Source organism: Chrysemys picta, chromosome 1 (assembly GCF_011386835.1).
Source record: "Chrysemys picta bellii isolate R12L10 chromosome 1, ASM1138683v2, whole genome shotgun sequence".
NCBI classification, from domain to species: Eukaryota; Metazoa; Chordata; order Testudines; family Emydidae; genus Chrysemys; species Chrysemys picta.
This window is the reverse complement of record NC_088791.1, coordinates 112,004,729-112,026,720: the sequence shown is the minus strand read 5'-3', so window position 1 is coordinate 112,026,720 and position 21,992 is coordinate 112,004,729. Positions and strand designations below refer to the sequence as shown.

At 46.3% G+C, this 21,992-nt stretch overlaps 1 protein-coding gene across 1 annotated transcript in view; it reads left to right on the top strand.

The window, feature by feature from the left end:
- The first annotated feature begins 2,961 nt into the window (after positions 1-2,961).
- CACNA2D4 (calcium voltage-gated channel auxiliary subunit alpha2delta 4) overlaps positions 2,962-21,992 on the top strand; it is a 160,986-nt gene continuing 141,955 nt past the window's right edge. Inside the window, exons 1-2 of the mRNA XM_065595497.1 lie at positions 2,962-3,065; positions 15,141-15,222. Of these exons, the coding sequence (XP_065451569.1) occupies positions 2,962-3,065; positions 15,141-15,222 (186 nt within the window). The remainder of the gene's footprint in view (positions 3,066-15,140; positions 15,223-21,992) is intronic.

The following is a 21,992-nucleotide window of genomic DNA, read 5'->3' as shown; positions in this document are numbered from 1 at the left end:
GAAAGGTGAATCCACCCCCAAGGGTCTCTGCCAGTCTGACCCAGGAGAAAATTCCTTTCCAACCCCAAATATGGAGATCAGTCAGACCCTGAGCATGTGGGCAAGACCCACCAGGCAAACACCTGGGAAAGAATTCTCTGTAGTAACTCAGAGCCCTCCCAATCTAGTGTCCCATCACCGGCTCTTGGAGATATTTGCTACTAGCAGTCACCCATGGGCCACACGCCATTGCAGGCAGTCTCATCATACCATCTCCTCCATAAACTTATCAAGCTCAGTCTTGAAACCAATTAAGTTTTTTTGCCCCCACTGCTCCCCTTGGGAGGCTGCTCCAGAACTTCTAACCATCAAAGGAGTGAAACCTTCATCTAATTTCAAGCTTGAACTTGTTTATGGTCAGTTTATATCCATTTGTTCTGGGGTCCACATTGGTGCTTAACTTAAATAACTCCTCTCCCTCCCTGTATGTATCCCTCTGATGTATTTATAGAGAGTAATCATATCTCTCTCAACCTACTTTTGGTTAGGCTAAACAATGCAAACTCTTTGAGTCTCCTTTCATAAGGTAGGTTTTCCATTCCTCGGATCATCCTATTAGCCCTTCTCTGCACCTGTTCCAGTTTCAATTCATCTTCCTTAAACATGGGAGACCAGAATTGTACACCGTATTCCAAATGAGGTCTCACCAGTGCCTTCTATAAAGGTACTAACACTTCCCTGTCTCTACTGGATATACTTCGCCTGATGCATCCTAGGACTGCATTAGTTTTTTCACGGCTGCATCACATTGACAGCTCTTAGTCATCCTATGATCAACCAATACACCCACATCTTTCTCCTCTCTCTGATGATAAGTCTCTATCTTATAGCAAAAATTCTTGTTAATCCCTAAATGCATGACCTTGCATTTTGCACTATTAAATTTCATCCCATTTCTTTTACTCCAGTTTACAAGGTCATCCAGATCTTCTTGTATGATATTCTGGTCCTCCTCCGTATTGGCTATACCTCCCAACTTGTGTCATCCACAAATTTTATCATCACACACTCACTTTTTATGCCAAGATCAGTAATAAAAATGTTAAATAAGATTGGTCACAAGACCAATCCCTGAGGAACTCCACTAGTAACCTCCCTCCAGACTGTACAACCTTTCCATATGACCTATTGTAGTTATCCCTTTAACCAGTTCTTTGTCCACCTTTCAATTCTCATACTAATCTCCATCTTCTCCAACTTAAGTAATAATTTTCCATGTGGAACTGTATCAAATGCCTTACTGAAATCCAGGTAGATTAGATCTTTGTCTAAAAATCAGTTACCTTCTCAAAGAAGAGATCAGGTTGGTCTGGCACAATCTATCTTTTGTAAAACCATGTTGTACTTTATCCCAATTACCATTGACCTCTATGTCCTTAACTACTTTCTCTTTCAAAATTTGTTCCAAGACCTTGTATACAATTGAGGTTAAACTAACAGGCCTGTAGTTTCCTGGATCACTTTTTTCTCCTTTCTTAAAAATAGGAACTATATTAGCAATTCTCCAGTCATAGGGCATGACCCCCGAGTTTACAGATTCATTAAAAATCCTTTCTCTTGGACTTGCAATTTCTTGTGCCAGTTCATTTAATATTCTAGGATGGAGATTATCTGGGCCTGCCCAATTTAGTCCCATTAAACTGTTTGAGTTTGACTTCCACCTCAGCTGTGGTAATTTCTACCTCCATATTCTTGTTCCCATTAGCCACCCTGCCACTACCCCTACACTCTTCACTAGTGCCATTAGAAACTGAGGCAAACTATTTGTTTAGGTGTTGGGCTATGCCTAGATTATCTTTAATCTCCACCCCATCCTCAATGCTTAGCAGTCCCACTTCTTTCCTTGTTTTCTTCTTATTTATATGGCTATAGAACCTTTTACTATTGGTTTTAATTCCCTTTGCAGGGTCCAATTCTGCTTGGCTATTGGCAGGTCTCACTTTATCCCTACACTTTTTCTGACCTTCAAGAGATAGGCTACCTTGCTGATGCTTCCCATCTTCCATGTTTGAGATGCTTGCTCATCCAGCTTGGTCTGCAACCCTTCCCTACAAATCCATAAAGCCATTCTGCTTCCATCTGAAATTGTGAATAATTCCCTTGCTTCATTTATAGTGGATATTGTATTTATTACCTTGAAGGTATAGTAGGTGATCTTGTCTGCCTGAGATTTGACTCTTCTAAAATTCATAGATTCATAAATTTTAATGTAAGACGTGACCATCCTGACCATTTAGTCTGACCTGCATAACACAGGCCAAAAAACCTCACCCAGTAATTCCCGCATCATGCCCATAATTTGTGGTTGAGTGTGATGGGGTGCCTGCCCCACACTAGCCCATAAATGGTTAATAGAACCCTAGAGAGGCTACGCGACAGGCAGTCAATTGTAGAGGACCCTAGGGAGGCTGTGCAGGACATAGCCAGTTGGAGAGGGGCTGCAAGGAACAGTCAATCAGGGTCGGGCAGGCCCATATAAGAAGAGCCGCAGGGCAGAGCAGGTCAGTCACTCCCTGGAGCTCGGGGAGGGAGGAGGACTGGCTGCCTTGCAGGCAGAGGGCAGCTAGCACCTTGGACAGAGTAGTGCTAAGCAGGTTCAGGGGAGCGAGAGTGAGCTTCTGGCTGACTGCCGGCATGCTAAGGCCGGCAGTGGAGAAGGGTGGAGAAGGTGCTGGGGTTGCGGGGAAGTGGCCCAGGGAAGAAGACTGAGAGGTTGGAGGAGATGCAGCATGTGGCTGCCATCTACACGGTCCCTGGGCCAGGACCCAGAGTAGTGGGCGGGCCTGGGTGCCTCCTTGCCCCAATTGCCACTGAGGAAGTGGCTGGGCAGTAGATTGCTGTTCCCCCAGAATGGGGGAGAACTGAGTGTGACACAGCCAGAGGGCTGTGTCCTGAAGAGGACGCCACGGTCCTTGGGGTGACATGGGTCCAGGAGCAGAGGTGACGGTGGGCGAGACACCACCAGAAGAGGGCATACTAGCTAGCAGAGCTGATCCCTGGGACATCCAGCAGGAGGCGCTGCAGTGGTGAGTCACAACCCGTCACATTGAGCTATAACATATCTTTTACAGACACATCTACTGTTCATTTAAAGATGTCAATTGATGGAGAATCCACTAAATCCCTAAGTAAAAGATCACCGTGGTTAATTATCCTCGCCTGTTTAAAATTTTCAGTTGCTCATCACATATTTTAACCTCTAATCCTTGTTTCTCTTCTCTGTATTTGCTCTAGTTTTTCTCTAATCCCATTACATGTGTGGGCACCAAGTCTGCAAACAATATTACACCTGCCCTGTGTCTGATACTTTACCTCTATCATTTTGCAGATGATTCCTCCTGCATATACATTTGAGAAATGCTTGGTGTGGCATTACATGCTATGCTCATAATTGTTACACTTTATATTCAAGTTCCATTTATAAATAGTTTATGACAGGTTAATAAATTATTAATAGATGTTTTAATAAAAGCTTAATCCATTGTTCTGCAGTCCAGCCGGTCAATAGGTTGCTTCTAGTGATCTTTTAATATGTTTTACTGATGTACTTTTAGCTATCTACTACTCCTGTCAGTAACATGGTTATAACATCTAGTAGTCTTTTATTAACCCTTTAAAATCATTTATAAATTAAACATTAATATAAAGTGTGACCCTTGTAACAGTATGTAATTTGCTATCTACTACAACCATAGGTCTCTCTGGACTCACTAGTCAATCTCCAGATACAAATTAGTGGGTAGCTATCTGGATAGTTTCACATTCACAGATGTCAGATCAGATTAAGTGTCCAGTATTTTCCTGGTTCTTCCTTGATCCCATTTTTGCTTCTTGTTGTCCTTTTTCCTCTCTCAGTTCATTTTTTGCCTAGATATTATTTAGTTCTTTAGTCCAGGGACTGCATCTTAGATTTGGTTGGATAGTTCCCGGCACAATGGGGTTCTGATTGAGACCACGAGGGTGGAACCCTAATACAAACAATAGGTAATAATAGTCATCCTTTATACTAACCCAACAGTATAACTGAGATCAGATTCTGACCCAGTCTAAATTCGCCTCTCATTTACACTTGTGCAACCCTTTTGACTTACTGGGTCACATGCATAGGAATAACGAAGAACAGGGTTTGGCTTGGTATGTTTAGTACTTCCTAGAAGATGGAGGGAGAGGGTGGCACATAAAAGTAAATCAAGAGAAATGATCCCTGGCAGAGAGGAAAACATGCCAGGGCAATTTACATGCATCCTCTACAAGTGAGGAGCAAGTGCTGTTCAGTAGGGATCAAAGGTCAGGAGACTTTTTTTAGAAGAGGTGATGCTGTCCCTTTAAAACAGGCTCGGAGGAAGCATGTTCTGATCTCTGATTGGACGAGCTGAGGCCTGTCTTCAGAAATCAGAGTAATCCTGGGTGATTTTATCCCACTCCACTTCCCTAAATCTGCTGCTATTGCTGCTTTGCATGGGGATTAAAGGGCCGGCAGTGGATTACGTAGATGCTGTTGCTGCAGAGCTCCCTCAAGTCTCTTCCATTCCTGCAAGGCACATAAGCTGGACGGGACCCAGTGATCACCTTGGCAGCCATGGGGCAGCTTCTCCCGAGTTTCCCCTCTCAGTAACTCCAGCATATTCTTTGCAAACTTTTATCTGCAGCTGTTAGGTGGGAGGCTGTGCAGTCCCAGTGGAGCTTTTCTCCATTTGGACAGGGACGGTGCGGACTGACGGCACAGGGTGGCAGCAGCATGCAGGCTTAAGTGTCCCCAGGACTCTGCACCCCAACCCCACTCCCCAGCAAGATACCATGCTGGGGCCTGTCTGGACAGTGCTGGGACCTCCATAGAGTGGCAAACGTGGCTGGGAATCTCTATGTCTATACAACTGGTCCTGTTGCTGATGGTCTTTGCCTGGAGGATGGTGCCAGGAGCCATTCTGTGGCTTTTCCTCTCACTCAGCTGCCTCCTGCCTTCTGCTAAGTCCCAGGCAAAGATACCACTGGAAACGTAAGTGTTTCCCCCATGCCTCGTACCCCTTTACCCACATACTCCTCTGCCCTCTACGACCCTCTGCCCTTCACTGTCTATTTCCCTCTTCTGCTACTAGTGCCCCAGTCCCCACTCTGCCATTCATCATCCCTTTTCTCTCAGTGTTCCTTTATCCCCTCTCGTAACCAGCACCAGTCCCTTCCCTTAAAGAGACACCCACCTCCCCACCTTTCAGAGATGTCATTTGTCTGGGGGACGACAGAGCTTTAATTGTACTTTTTGCATGGAATTGACCTGATTTTTGCCCTAGATGCAAAATCTCACTTCACCACCAGGTCCAAGCCACATTGGGAATCATTCCCATGGACCTGGGCTCACAGACAGAAAAGGATTGTTCTTAAAGTGTATAGAATAGCCTAGTGGACTGGGACTCAGAAGACCTGAGTTAAAGTCTCTGCCACTGGCCTGCTCAGCAGGGCCAGCTCCAGGCACCAGCTTGCCAAGCAGGTGCTTGGGGCGGCCACTCCAGAGAGAGGCGGCACGTCCAGCTATTCAGCAGCAATTCGGCGGATGGTCCCTCACTCATGCTCGGAGCGAAGGACCTCCCGCCTAATTGCCGCTGCAGATCGCGATCACGGCCTTTTTTTTTTTTTTTTTTTTTTTTGCGCCGCTTGGGGCGGCGAAAACCCTGGAGCCGGCCCTGCTGCTCAGTGACCACGGGCCAGTCATGTCCCTCCCCATGCCTCAGTTTCCCCTTTGATAAATTGGGAATAATGATACTGACCCCCTTTGTGTAGTGCTTTGAGATCTGAAAATAAAAAGTGCTAGATAAGAGCTAGGTGTTGTTATTTATTGTAGTCTCTAGTCCATTTCCTCAGCTCCCAGGAGGAGCAGGCAAACATGGTATAAAAACAGCCTCTGATCTCCGGGGGCAGCTGGAGACCAGTCTGGTTGCTGGGACAAATTTGAGCCGCCTCAGAGGTGCACTTATTTTATGCGGGTGTGTAACAGGGCTGTAGCACTGGTGCTCTGTGATATGTCTGAAGTACTTGAGTGAAGATGTGTCATTCTGGCCATCTTTATACATAAGAACCAATTTGTCTTACTGTTCCTAGTACTTCTATATAGTACTGGTACTATCCCCTTACACTGGCTATGTATAATATTACTCCAAAGGCTTACACAGCAATGACTATTATGCACACATGTGCAGTATACGTATGCACTGTACACACACATACATATTTTAGTGTAGGGTGGCATGCCGGTCATATCACTCTCTCTGTTTCCTTTCCCTATTTGTAAAATGGGGATTATGACTCTAATCTTCCTTTATAAAATCCTGTGAAATCTGCAAATGAAAAGCATGTTAGAAGTGCAAAGTCTTCATAGCATTATTGTATTGTGTGTGCACTGCATTTGTATGCAGGTTTTCAGACATGTATCTGTGCATGGACTTTTTACACAAGGGTTTTAGTATGTGTATACAGGCTTGTGCATGTGCCATACTTGTGTGCGTGCGTTTGTGCATGCACTCTGAGGGGAAGGGGAGTGCGTGTACCTCTCCTCAGCGTCATGGATGGCTAGCCCAGGGCTGACACCATGCTACAAAGTAAATCCTGCATTGGTGACGAATCTTTCTTTGGCAGGTTGCCATGATACTAACATCTGAATATATAGAGTTAAAAGTATTGGACCTTGCTAAGCTCATTTAAGCAACTTAACTACTTTAAGGTTAAAAATATATTGGTGTAGAATTTTTTATGCTACAATTTGTTTGAAAGGGAAGAGATTTGGATATTTCTGCATTACTCGGAGGGAGGAAAATCTGCTTCTCATGCGACGGCTGAAAGAAATGACATTGTGTTGGAGAAACAGTTACATGAACTAAACTATTGAAGAAAGCTTAGAATCATAGAATATAGAATCATAGAATATCAGGGTTGGAAGGGACCTCAAGAGGTCATCTAGTCCAACCCCCTGCTCAAAGCAGGACCAATTCCCAACTAAATCATCCCAGCCAGGGCTTTGTCAAGCCGGGCCTTAAAAACCTCCAAGGAAGGAGACTCCACCACCTCCCTAGGTAACGCATTCCAGTGTTTCACCACCCTCCTAGTGAAATAGTTTTTCCTAATATCCAACCTGGACCTCCCCCACTGCAACTTGAGGCCATTGCTCCTTGTTCTGTCATCTGCCACCACTGAGAACAGCCAAGCTCCATCCTCTTTGGAACCCCCCTTCAGGTAGTTGAAGGCTGCTATCAAATCCCCCCCCTCATTCTTCTCTTCTGGAGACTAAACAATCCCAGTTCCCTCAGCCTCTCCTCATAAGTCATGTGCTCCAGACCCCTAATCATTTTTGTTGCCCTCCATTGGACTCTTTCCAATTTTTCCACATCCTTCTTGTAGTGTGGGGCCCAAAACTGGACACAGTATTCCAGATGAGGCCTCACCAATGTCGAATAAAGGGGAACGATCACATTCCTCGATCTGCTGGCAATGCCCCTACTTATACAGCCCAAAATGCCGTTAGCCTTCTTGGCAACAAGAGCACACTGTTGACTCATATCCAGCTTCTCGTCCACTGTGACCCCTAGGTCCTTTTCTGCAGAACTGCTACCTAGCCATTCGGTCCCTAGTCTGTAGCAGGTGCATGGGATTCTTCCGTCCTAACTGCAGGACTCTGCACTTGTCCTTGTTGAACCTCATCAGGTTTTTTTTGGCCCAATCCTCTAATTTGTCTAGGTCCCTCTGTATCCGATCCCTACCCTCTAGTGTATCTACCACGCCTCCTAGTTTAGTGTCATCTGCAAACTTGCTGAGAGTGCAGTCCACACCATCCTCCAGATCATTAATAAAGATATTAAACAAAACCGGCCCCAGGACCGACCCTTGGGGCAGTCCGCTTGAAACCGGCTGCCAACTAGACATGGAGCCATTGATCACTACCCATTGAGCCCGACGATCTAGCCAGCTTTCTATCCACCTTACAGTCCATTCATCCAGCCCATACTTCTTACATCTCTTCCTGAGATCAAGAGGAGTGTTTTGCATTCAAACAGCTCAAGGCCTCTCTCAAATAGACCCAGAAAGATTCCATCCGTGGAATCCTTCATGTATTTACCAAGAAACCCACACATTCATCGCCACCTTTGGGGGCTTAACCCTGAGCATCTCATAACATTTTATCATGGACTTTATCCTGGCTGCTGAACGATGAAATCTTAATAATTATGGTTATTAAATCACAATAACCAGGTAGCTACTGACATTTCAAGGCTTTCCCCCCAGAGGGACAATTCTGCATATTATCTGGGGTTGTGGGAACCGGCAGTCACAGAAGAAGTTTTGATGCAATCTGGTGAATATGAGTTTGGTTCTTTGTCCTCTTCTCTCAATCATCTAACAAAGACAACTACCTCAGATTCACCAAAATGCACCGAGCCCTCCAGCAGCCCCCAGGCTCCTGGCTTATGTGAAAAATAATTGTCCATTGGCTGTCTCAGTACCCTTCTTGGGTCCCCATTTATTTCTGACCCCTATTTACCTACAGGAACCTCCCTTTTACACTGCTCTGATGAGAAGTCCCTGTATGCTGCCAGTTGCCTGACCTATGGGTATGGCTACACTTGCAGCTGAACAGCGCTGTGAGTTAAACCTGTCTTCGTACAGCTGAGTAGGGAAAGCGCTGCAGTCTGTCTACACTGACAGCCGCCAGCGCACTGTCGTGGCCACATTTGCAGCACTTGCAGCGGCATTGGGAGTGGTGCATTATGGGCAGCTATCCCACAGAGCACCTCTTCCCATTCTGGCGCCGTGGGTTGTGGGAAGGGGGCAGGCAGTGCGGGGCATTCTGGGTCCTGTCCCAACGCCCCGTGATGCATCGCTTCGCATCCCAGCGATCCCTGTGTTTCCGTCCACATTTGGCATCATCTTTCAATGCCATCTTTCAACGGTTTCTGTGCAGCGCGGTCTGTGTTCCATTTCGGTCTGCGGGAAATGGAGCCTGAAATGCTGAGGAGAATGCTGACGAGTCTCGCCAGCACGTCATGTTTGGCAGTTGAGCTAGTCCTTAAGATCCAAAGTGACAGTGAGGCGTTCGACAATGATATCGAGTCATGTAACGCGTACAACATGAAATTGCTTGTGGCATTCACGGACATGCTCAGCACCATGGAACACCGCTTTTGGGCTCGGGAAACAATCACCGAGTGGTGGGATCACATCGTCATGCAAGTCTGGGATGACGAGCAGTGGCTGCAGAACTTTCAGATGAGAAAAGCCACTTTCATGGGACTGTGTGAGGAGCTCGCCCCCGCCCTGCGGCGCAAGGACACGAGATTGAGAGCTGCCCTGCTGGTGGAGAAGCGGGTGGCTATTGCAATCTGGAAGCTGGCAACTCCAGACAGCTACCAATCGGTCGCTAACCAGTTTGGAGTCGGAAAGTCGACTGTTGGAATCGTGTTGATGCAAGTTTGCAGGGCCATTAATCGCATCCTGCTCAGAAGAACTGTGGGGGGAGAGAGAGCTCAGTGGTTTGAGCATTGGCCTGCTAAACCCAGGGTTGTGAGTTCAATCCTTGAGGGGACCATTTAGGGATCTGGGGCAAAAATCTGTCTGGGGATTGGTCCTGCTTTGAGCAGGGGGTTGGACTAGATGACCTCCTGAGGTCCCTTCCAACCCTGATATTCTATGATTCTATGACTCTGGGTAACGTGCAGGACATTGTGGATGGCTTTGCACAAATGGGTTTCCCTACGTGTGGAGGGGCGATAGATGGGACGCATATTCCTATTCTGGCACCAGCCCACCCAGCATCCGAGTAATCGGAAGGGGTATTTCTCTATGGTTCTCCAGGTGCTTGTGGATCACCGTGGGCGTTTCATTGACATTAATGCAGGTTGGCCCGGAAAGGTGCACGATGCACACATCTTTCGAAACACTGGCCTGTTGAGGAAGCTGCGGGCCGGGACTTTTTTCCCAGAGCGGAGGATCACAGTAGGGGAAGTCGAATGCCCATTGTGATCCTTGGAGACCCCGCTTACCCGTTAATGCTGTAGTTCATGAAACCCTACACAGGGAGCCTTGACAGAAGCAAGGAACGGTTCAACTACAGGCTGAGCCAGTGCCGAATGACTGTGGAATGTGCTTTTGGCCATTTAAAGGGCCACTGGCGATCTCTGTATGGGAAGCTGGACTTGGCCAAAAACAGCATCTCCACGGTTATATCCGCTTGCTGTACCCTCCATAATATTTGCGAAGGGAAGGGTGAATGATTCAGTCAGGCATGGACCGCCGAGGTTCAAAATCTGGAGGCTGAATTTGCACAGCCAGAGAGCAGGGCTATTAGAGAGGCCCAGCTCGGGGCTGCAAGGATTAGGGATGCCTTGAGGGAGCAATTGGAGGCTGAAAACCAGCAGTAATGTCTGGTGCCCTGCACGGGAGTGAAGTGCAGTGGTTCCAATGTTAGTAGGAATCTGTGTTTGCTAAGCTGATTTGTAGTGCCTGTTTCTTTCCTGGGCTAAGGTATCTTTTACTCTATGCAATAATAAAGACTGTTTTCAAAGCCAAAAAATCCATTTATTGAAAAGAAAATGCATTTATTGAAAAGAAACACAACTGCTTGGGAATCAGAAAGGGCAAGGGGGTAGGGTGGGGAATGGTACAATCACAGATTTGCGTATGTCCTGTCTGGAGTGCTGTGCAATGAGTGCAGCACTTCAGGATGGCTATACTGCATGGTGATGGGGGTTGAGTGCAGAGGGTAAGGTTCGTAGTTTTCAGGGCTGGGTGGTGAAGATACAGGTGTTGGAGGCAGCTGGTGGTGGTAAGAACCCGGATGTTGGGGAAAGTGGGTTGGAGGTGACATGGGGGCACAAGGGAAAGAGTTTTGGGACAAGGGCTGCAGGGGGGGGTGGGCGTAGTAGTGCTCCACCTGCATGGCTATGAGCGCCTGGATAGAGTCCGCTTGGCGCTCCATGATGCTTATGAGCCGATCCATGCTTTGCTGCCGGTGCTCCGTGCTTCGCTCCCGGTGCGCTGCATTTTCCTGGCGGATCCTACTTTCGCTCTCCCTCCACTCCTGCACTTTTTGATTCTCTTTAAGAGATTGATGCATCACTTGTTGCAGCATCTCTTCTTTGCTTTTTCGCGGTCTCTTCCAGAGTTCTTGCAGTCTCTCAGCCGGTGATAACACGGAAGGCTGAGATCTCAAGGTTGCATCTGTAAAGGCAAAATGCAACACTTAACAGAGGCAGCATTGTTTATATCAGACAGAGTAATGATTCCCCCGCACATAAGGAGGGCACACACAGTCTACACAATAGCATAATTTTCCCATCCCAAAGAGAGTGCACATAACCCACGAGAGCCCCAAAATGGTGAGTAAGGGGGACTGATTGTTTCAGGGCTGTACTGTCCTCTGGGTTTCTGTGCCTTGGGGAGAGCCAACAGCTGCAGGGGGAACCTACACTGAACACTGTCCCAACATTTTCCACAGGAGTTCGTCCTGGACGATATCTCGCTGCTGAGGGTGACCTGGGAAGCAAGGGAGGGTCTTCTACTACAATGCGGTTTCCGCCCTGGCCCATATGCAGCTTGCCTGTGTGCAGCAATGGTCCCCCCGCCCCTCGTGGCACAGTGGCGCGGACACATTAGCCTGACTGGGACAAGGACCACGGTGGCTCTCCCAAGAAACCTGCGCAAGCGCATTGCCCATGTTCTGGATGAGACTTTTGAAGAGATTACCAAGGCTGATTACTGCGATGTGATAGACCACATCAATGCGCTATTCCGCATCTAGGCATGCATGCAGCCCTAACCCTCCTCTCCCAAAGAGCCCGCACTGAAAAAATTCCTTCCTGACAAAAAAAGCCGCTTACCGGGAACCTGCTCTTCTGTTTGTCCTCCACCAAGTACCGGCCACTGCAACTGGCTACCTTTCTCCTGGCTCGAGGAGAGCTCCCGGCTCTGCATGCCTCCAGGGATTCCGGGGTGTCTCTCCCCACCCCAGTACCCTCACTCCCACTTTCCTCCTCTTCCTCCTCCTCCTCCCCCCACTCTGAAGTGTCCATGGTGGTGCTCGGAGTTGAGGTGGGGTCACCCCCAAGTATCGCGTCCAGCTCTTTGTAGAATCGGCAGGTCACAGGGGGAGCACCCGAGCGGCCATTTGCCTTGCAGGCTTTGCGGTAGGCATTCCGCAGCTCCTTCACTTTAATCCTGCACTGCAGTGCGTCCCGGTCATGGCCCCTTTCCATCATGGCCCTTGATATCTGCCCAAAGGTATCGTAATTCCTACGGCTGGAGCGCAGCTGGGACTGAACAGCTTCTTCCCCCCAAACACTGATAAGGTCCAGCAACTCACCATTGCTCCATACTGGGGCTCGCTTGGCGCATGGAGACATGGTCATCTGGAAAGATTCGCTGATAGCACTCCACGCCTGGCTGAGCAAACAGGAAGGGGATTTTTTAAATTCCCTGGGGAATATAAAGGGTGGGTCTGACGGTTGGTCACCTGAGGCCAGGGCAGTAGAGTTCGAACTGATGACCAGAGTGGCTAGAACAGGCATTGTGGGATACTGCCGAATACTTCTGGAGGCCAATCAGAGCACATTGGGAGGCCCTACTCTTTATTCCTCTCGGGGAGGTGGAGTACCAGCAGTGCTGTAGTCGCAGAGATACAGCGCTGTATGTGCCTTGCCAGTGTGGATGGGGAGTGAGATACTGCGCTGTACGCGGCTTTATTGTGCTGTAACTCGCAAGTGTAGCCAAGACCTCAGTCTCTCTTATAATTGTCCCTAATGAGTCTTCTCATGCCTTCCCATGGCTCTTCTCTTCTTTCTGGTCTTCCATTTGTCACCCATTAGTTCCCCATCTCTGTCCCCATGACTCCCCCTTTCCTTTCTATCCCCATGCTTCCCCCTAACTCCCTGGCCAGCAATGTCCTTCTCTTTGCCTGCAGGAAATGTAGATTCTCCAGCACCCCAAGTGCCACACGTAGCTTCAAGAAACCCAGCAGAGAGGCAGCCAACAGGGCTAGGGAGGCAGCCAGAGAACAGTCAATAGAGATGCTGCTGTGCTCTGAACACAGCTGTGCCACAGCTGCCTGCCCATTGCCACAGTCCCAGGATATTTCCTGGGAGTCTGCATCAGTATTTCCAATCCCTAGGGTGACCAGATGTCCCGATTTTATAGGGACAGTCCCGATTTCTGGGTCTTTTTCTTTTATAGCCTTCTATTACCCCCCACCCCCGTCCCGATTTTTCACACTTGCTGTCTGGTCACCCTACCAATCCCAAGCATTCAGAAATCATGGGATTGGCTTAAAAATCATATAGTTTTTTTTTAAATAGTAATTTCAGGTTCTTTTATTTATTTCCCGGTGATGGAGCTTTTAGGGTTCACATTTTCAAGCTTTTCTTTTGCAACTGTGAGGGCTAGAAACTTTTGTTTCTTCTCTTTTTAATGAAAGCTCTGAGATTCTCATGCAATCACATGATTCCAAGAGCCCTGGCTTTCAGAGCAAACACCAAATATCACAAGACTTGATAAAATCAAGAGAGACAGTAATACTGCTGCAGTTCCCTGGGCTGGCTAGGCAACCTCCCAGAAGCCCTATGTGTAGCTTTCCTATCATCATCATCATCATATGGGTGGGTAAGCAGCTTTTGTGACTGTTAGTAAATTTTCATGCCAACATTAAATGGCTTGTAGAGACAAATTGTTAAATGAGCTGCTTCAGGGAGCTATTGAGTTAAATAATGAGATAAGGGTAATCAGATCTCATGCTTCAGGACATCAGCTGATCACCATAAGGGTTTGGAAGGAATTCTTCCCCACCCCCATGCATTACACAATAGGCAAAGTGTTTGTTTTTAGCTTTTCTCTGGCCAGAAGCAAGCTAGTGGGCTTGTCAGAATAAGGGTCTGAGATGGGAAAGTGAATCCTGGCTTCCTAGCGAATTCAAATATTCAGTATTGTTTTCAGGGTATAAAAAAAAAGATGACTGTGGCTGACAAAACAGGATGCAGAAACCAATAAACTGACCATAAAAGCCAGAAATACTGAGTTGCTTCCATTGACTTCAGTGAGAGCAGGATCACACACAGGGGTTAAAAAATGGATGTCTCAGTGCTTGATTTACCATGCCATTGCACTAGTTTTTTATGGTGGTGGAATGCCATTGATTTTGATTGCATTATACTGTACTGGCATTGCAAAGAGAAGAATCAGGCCCTCTTGGTTTAAAGTTTTCTTAGAACTGGGAAGAATCCCACTGAAAATTATAGGTAAGAATCTGTACTCCATAAGCAACTGGTTTGTTCCGATGAGTGGAGACAGCCATGTGTTCTATAAAAAAGTAGATACCTCTTAAGTGAATCCCTGTAAAAGGAACTGAGTGTAGGTGGAACATCCTAACATAATTCCTGATTAAGTATTCTGACAATTACTGCAGCCATATATGCTAATTTGGGGAGGAGGCAATATCTTTATGCTCAGCCTGCATGTCACCACCCTTATGATCTCTGTGTGGGATTGCTATTGTCTATTATTTGTAGGAATGGCATACATGTGCATGGTACTTGACAGAGAAATAAGATTTGACCCAGAATCTGCTCCCAGTTTACACCCGTGTCAGTCCAGCATACCTTCACTGAAAGCAATTGCATGCCTTGGATTCACACTGGAGTAACTGAGATCACAGCCTGGCTCATTGTCCCTACCCCAAAGAATGCATGGTCCAAGGGCTGAATCCTGAGATCCTTACCCTGTTATAACTCAGCTTTTACTTGGTCTTTACTCAGGCAAACTCCTGTTAGAGTCAATAATGACTGAATAAGAACACCAAAACTTGGCACTGTTAAAACAGCCTAATGGTAAGGAAAGACCAGGGTGCAGAGTGGGCCACAGAGATGATGGTTTCCCACTACTGTTGTGTGTTTCACTAGCAGTTCAAAAAGAAAACATGTTAGCACTTTTTCTACTGTGTCATACCTAGGTGTGCTTGGTGATTTGCATGCATAGGGAGACGGGAAGTGATACATGCCTGCATGACTGTTGCCCTTTGATGCAGCTTATCTACCTGATGTGCTAATACTGCTGGTTTTCCTCTTTTTCCACTTTAGGGTGAAGTCCTGGGCAGATGCCTTTGGTGGGGAAATATATTCCATCATGACAAAGTATTCAGGCTCGCTCCTCTTACAGAAGGTAGGCTATAACTGCAATGAGCTTTGCTGGTTTCAGATTTCCCTCCTCTGTATCTTCTCTCTCTGTGTGTGTCCTGGGGAATCGACTGTAGAAGGGCAACACTAGGAAATCTTCACTAACTTTCAAGACCATTTGGATTCATTTCCCAGTCCCTACCCTCTAACTTTCATTGGTCCAGATGGACTTTGCACCTCTCTCTGATGCTTTCATTGGCTCACTAGCCACTTCGGACTCAGAATTGCCCTCCTGGCTTTTCATACTATCCATGGGCACTGTTCACCTTTCTCCTCTGACCTCATATCCACCTATTTCCCTTAATGACCATATTCACTCTTCTCCTCCCTTCTTAACTGCATATACGTCTACTCCCCCACCTGCTCACTCTACTCCAATATTGCCTTCCTCTCTGTTCCCTGGGCTTTCCCAACTGGGGCTCTCTTGTTTATTTGTACTTCCTCATCTGTCTTCCTCCCACTGTTCCACTGAGTCACTTCCCTCTCTTTAAATCTTGCTTTAAAATTTGATTTTCCTCTTTAGTTTAGGACTGATTCTCTGAAGGGCATTGTGATGCCATTTCTGAAAGCAGTTGTATACCACTAGATTGCCTTGGAATAAAGAATTGCTCACCCTACCCTAGCCTGCCCATCATGCACAGTTCTTTAATCCATGCCCCTGCAACTTCAGCACAGGAATAGCAACCTTCATACCCTCCACTTCTTGAAATTCCAGCTGCTAGGAACATCCTTTTGGCAGCAGCTGGCATAAATGGGTCCAACTCCAGTGACTTCAGTGGTGTTTGGCCCATTTGCACCAGCAGAGAATTTGGACCATCTTGTTTGTTTCGCTCGGTCCATGAGCTCAGGTAGGAAATGCTGGCACTGGAGAAGCACAGCAAAAATCTGTCTCAAGTTTCTGCTGGAATTAATCAGTTATGAACCAGCACGTAATTATCTGAAATAATGAGCTTGCTTTGGTCAGGCCAGCTCCTCTTTTGCTGTCCATGAACTTTGGAGTGATTGAGTTTCAATCACAGAAGGCTAATTTGAAGTGTGTATGTGTGAGTCTGCCTGGGACGTAGTATATTTTATATGGAACAGGCCAATGCAGAAGCTAGATGGGGGGCCGGGGGAGAGTGTTCATTGAAATTGCCGGGGGACAGAGTTCTCATCAGAATCCTGGCAGAGAGGCAGTTCCATGAGCCAGATAAGGAACCAGTCACACTCTTCATGAACTCACACACACAGTGACTGTGCATGTAGGTAGGTTAGGCTTTAGCATGGAGAGCAGTGAGCACCAGACCTGCCTCTTGATCATTGCCATTCCCCTGGCTCTCATTGCCAGAGAGTGGTGGGAGGGAGCTTCTCTGTTCTGATTCAGATCTTCCATCTGTGAAAATCAGCCTCTTTCCATATGGCCACACTCTCGGCTGACTGCCAATAGCTCATTGGCTTGGATGGCCTCCGTATATAGTACTGAGGGTGGGCCTTTGAAAGTGCTCAGCACTGGCCTGTCCCCGCTCCCAGTGAAGCTAATTATAAATTGGGGAGCAGGGTTCAGCCAGTGCTGAGCATTGTTGAAAATCACCCCCAAGTGGCGGTATGAGCCTGCTGGTGCAATCAGTCTCCCTGTGTTCTGCTTCCAGGCAATAGGTGTCTGTGGTGGAACCTGGAGCCCCTAGTGGATGACAGATATGTAGCCCGGTTATCATCCTCTTTGCTCAATCTACCAGGGGACTCTGCTCCAATTCTGGCCTAGTAGATAACCCATTTCTGGGAATAGGGAGAAGTGAGAGTAGTTTCTACACCAATTTCTATATTGTAGAAAGGGCTAGTGCTAAGATGCTGTGTCATGATGGTGTCTTTTGTGATAGTGGAAGGCATTCAGTGCAAGCACACCCAGTAACCTGGGACGCCATTGCTTTCCCTACCTGGTTGCTGTCCCTGTCTGCTATAGACAGCTTGAGGAGGGGAGGGGAGGGATGATCACGTGCAACTTTGACTCCGCCCTTTGTGCTGCAAGCACAGTTTTACCAATCAGCCTCTCTTTGGTGCTGCTGGAGAGGACAGGGCTCAGTACGAGCACCGCAGAACCCATCTGAGAGGATGGATTCTTTCCTCGCATCCACCATCCCTTCTCTCTCCTACTTCCCTGCATCTTCTCTTTGCACCAAGCCATAAATTGCCCTTCACTCCTTCTACCTGTTTACATGTTGCCCTCTTTCTACTGATAGAGCCACTCCTGTGCTGCAGCTACAAAAGGGACAGAATGTTGTTCCATTCACACTTCCTCACCTTTCTACTGGACCCTCTGGAAACTCCTTCTCTAGTGTGTTCCCTTCTGTCTGATGCAAGAACAGATTCCCTCTCTGCCTCCTTGGCTGTGCTTGTCTGATAAATGTCCTCTAGTCCTTTAGCATGAGTCATCTACACTGATCATTAGTCTTGTTCATGAGGAGCATACATGTGCCACATTGGAATAAAATGCATCCAGACCCTTCATTGCCCAATTCTTACCCAGCTGTGGTGTGATACCAAAACAGGCTGAAGCCGGGCCTTTAGTAGCGGTGATGATGGTTGCCCATTGCCAACTCTTCTATAGTGTCACCAGCTGATGGAAGCAGCTTCTGGCAGGTATCCAAGTTCCCTTTGGACCTAGAGAAGCCATTCAAATGGAAGCTATTTGCTTTCTGCTGGGACCTCTGTCTCTTGTGATGTCACAAGGCATTTGCCCCTTGTTATGATCTTCATGGAAAGACTGCAGGTGTGAATTTTCCATCAGGTTCTATAAGCTACACCATCTCTGTTAAGGACTGTGATAAAATGCTGCCGTCTTTGTCTCCACTGCTCCATCAGAACCAACCAATACTGCTCTTGTGGCTATTTCTGCTCAGAGGTTAAAGGCTTCCACCTTCCTTAAAGTCAGAGGGGTTGTTCCTTGACAAACCCAGTGTTATGAGAAGCAGTGTGGTCTGTGAAAGGCAGTGTGGACAAGTTACTAGGAGCCAGGATATGTGGGTTCTATTCCCACCTCAGCCATTGGCTTGCTGGGTGACCTTTCACCTCTCTGTGCCCCTATTTCCCCTTTGTCTGTCTTGTCTATTTAGACTGTAAGGTCTTTGGGAGAGGAGCTGTACAGAACCTACCACAACAGGGCTCATAGATGCTACTTCAACAATAGCAGTCACCATGTTCAGATCGTCAATAAAAGATTGCACCAAATCCAGCAAAATCTTATGTGTGATTCTCTCAGAGACAAGACGATTGATTTCTGACTGAAAGACAGTTTGATTCTGACCAGCAAATCAAGCCCAGGATTCATGCAGCAGGGGTGGCACCTGTCTTTCCCTGATAGAGGACAGAGCACCCCCCCACCCACGAATAGCCACATTTCATCTGCTCCCGTCAAAGATACTGAGCAGTGCACTGATAGAGAGAAGGCGGTATCTGCCTCTCTCTTGTGCACGATGCAGACCTGCTACACTGCATGCAGATGGACTGGGCTTTGCTTGAAATGGAATTCTTGATGTCAGAGTGGGACACTGGTTCAGTGGCGTCTCAGGGGAAGAATGCCACTCATTGAGTCACCATTGTCACTTCCTGCAGGAACTGGTTTTGATTTCTGATCCAACACAGCCCTGCGTACTCTCTCCTTCTCTGAGTCATCTCCCCAAGTCCATTTCTTACCCAGTTTAGACATTACTAGAGAAATACACATGCATCTCAGACAAGTCAGAATTACCTCTCCCCCCCTTGCTCCCTCTCGAATCCTATTTATTTTTCCCTCTCGTCCTGGGGTTTTCCCCTCTCTTCCTGCTGTGCCCATTTCCCCGGGTCTTTCCTCATCCTCTATCCTGTTAGGAAACTCTAGATCAAACACCATCTTCGCTAATAAGCTTCTTAAAGCAGATAAGCTTGAAGGACTTCAATCTGCATGCTTGAGCTATAGCTGTGGAGAGAGAGAGAGATTTCATGAGGCTAAGATCAGGTATCCTCCTAATGCAGTAATGTGAACAAACCTCTTGAGATAGGTGAAACTTGTTTTCAAAGAGGCCAGACCTACAAAGAACTTTGATGTAATCCAGCACCTGCACACACACACACACGTACACCCAGACTCAGGTTATGTTAAGGCAGGGGATTTGAATGCACAGAAGTCAGAAAATTCAAATTCAAGAGTTTCCAAAGCAACGTTATCGTATTTGAGCTACATGGCACATTTCACACATGAAATATTTTGGCTTGCTGCTACAGCATCATAGGTATTTGGGGCGCTTTGCAGACAAATACAAGGACAGGTCCCTTCCCCAATGGATTTACAATGCAGAGGCCAAATCCTGGAGTTTTTTCTCAATGTTTGTTCACTCCTCACTCAGGCAAAACTCTTATTGAAGTCAATGGGAGTTTCGCCTGTGTAACGACATAGTAAAAACCTGAGTAATAACAATAAGGACATCAGAATTTGGCCTTACATTAGGAGCTTGATATATTTACAATGTAACTAAATTCCCGTTGCTATTAGCACTATAATTTTTCGTTTCCTGCCTTTTCTATATTTAAATCTTCTATTTCATTAATTAACATTTTGCATTGAATTTCATTGGCAGTTTTTGCTTGCTTTTGTTGTTTTAAAGAGAGGAAAACTAATAAGGCATTCCTATTGCAACCCACAGCCCCTGCTTCCAGTCCTACTGGATACCACCAACCTGCACCCACCCCACGAGGCCCAATAAAGCCTTAGGCTGTGTTAGAATTATGATGACACCAGAAAGCAACATGGAGCCCCATTCCTCAGCTAGCAGCGAGCCAGGAACCAGCCAGGACATGGTCACAGCAAATTTTACATAGCCACTAAAGGAAGCTTAAAAATTGATTTGCTCTGGTCTGCTGAAATCTCCACTGCAATGCGTTGGCTCTGCTGTGGGAACAGTGGCAAAGCATACATCTTCTTTAGCTTTGGTGGTTCCTTTTCTGTGAGCCCTATTTTGAAAACTTAAATGGGACTTAAATGGTTCACAGGCCTTTTGTGTTCAAAGGGGTGAATTTCATACAAATTGCTTTCACCCAAAGAGAGAAATTACTTTAAATTAGTCATTTCTTTTCTTAAGAGTAGTAAAAACCGTGTGCATTATGCAATAAGTAATACTTTCTAATTCCTGATAACTTCTAGTAATTAGATAAAAAGGGCTGGTTCATTCCTCCCCACTGAAAAATCCATGGGAGGAGAAAGCATAGCAGAAGGCCCAGAAAACTCTATGAGGCTGACAAAGTACATTTGAAGGGCACAAAAAATCCAGGCTTTGTTTTTCTATGGCTTGTCGAGTGTGCCGGCTATATAGTCTACCAGCTGCTCTCTGTTATACAACAGCCACTGCTGAGAATTTCAGTGACCACAGAACCCAGCCACATCATGGAAAACTTAGTTGTTCATGGTCTGGAGGACATGTGGATCAGGATTTGACCCTAAGTAATTGAATTACTTACTATTGTTTTTACTGAGAAAAGAGAGGTCAATGATGGTGAAATCCTGGCTCCATTGAAGTCAATGGAAAAACTGCCATTGACTTTAATGGGCCCAGGATTTCACGCTTACTAGATTTAGTTAATTAGAAATTGAAAAATGAATATGTTTCCTAGAACCAATTCCTGCTTTCCTTTGTGGCTAAACCCCGTTGGCTTCAGCTGGAGATGAGACTGAGTAAGGAGATTACTAAATATTGCAGAATGGCCAGAACAGACAAATTAAATAATGAATGTTAAGTGATTTTGCTGGGTGAGGGTGGAATGTCTTTCTCTGACTTAAGTAGTGGCACTGTCAGTGAGTTATGCAATGCTAAGTACTTCAGTGGACTAAATTTCATGGAGGTTGGAACAGGAACATATATTTGGCAATGTAAATCACTTCACAGACACAGCAAAGGATACAGAACTCTGGGACCTCAGCCTCCCCAACTTGTGCTGAAGGAGAATCCCAATTAGTTGTTACCATGGTTTTAAAGGAGAGATGTAGCTTATGAACATAGGCTCTTTTTCTGTTTGTGACTTGTACTCAAGCAACTTATCGGTTTTTCTTCTGGTGGTGGGTTTTTTTGTTTTTTGACTCTTTGTTATTAAAAATTACTTGCTGAATAATTTCAGCAAGTGAATCTGGGTTGATATTTGATAACCAAGATTCTAAATGTAATCTGTGTTGGTTAGTTTTGATTGGACACAGAAGTCTACCTAGACATTTATAGTGCACTTATCACTATGGTAACTGATCATAATACCTGAGGTCACATGGCATTATTTGTGTTCCCTACATGTGGGATGTGAATATTCTTTCAGCAAATAGTCTCTAAGAGTCCTATTAAAATTCACTGTTTTCATCAACATTCCGGCCAGTGAAATTATTTGCTAGAATATTTCAAGGAACACAAAGGTGAACACAGCCCCAATGAATTCATTGAAATATCCAGCTGCTAATGTTGTGCAATATTCTCCCCACCCCAGAGAATTCTAAGGGTTGAACTGTGCACACTATGTGTGGCTGGGCTCTTAATGTACACTGTGGCTGGTAAACTCAAGTGCCCATTGTTATTGATATCCTTTTAACCTCTAATTACTGATGTGTCAGAAGCATGCTCAAAATCATTGACAGGAGTGCAAAGTGCTGTTATTACCCTGCTAGAGTGAAAACGCTGCTGTACAGCCCTGCGCTGTTGGGAACAATCACTGCTCCATCCTGTACAACCCCAGTTTATCCACAACTGATGGTGTTTTCTTTGCACAGAG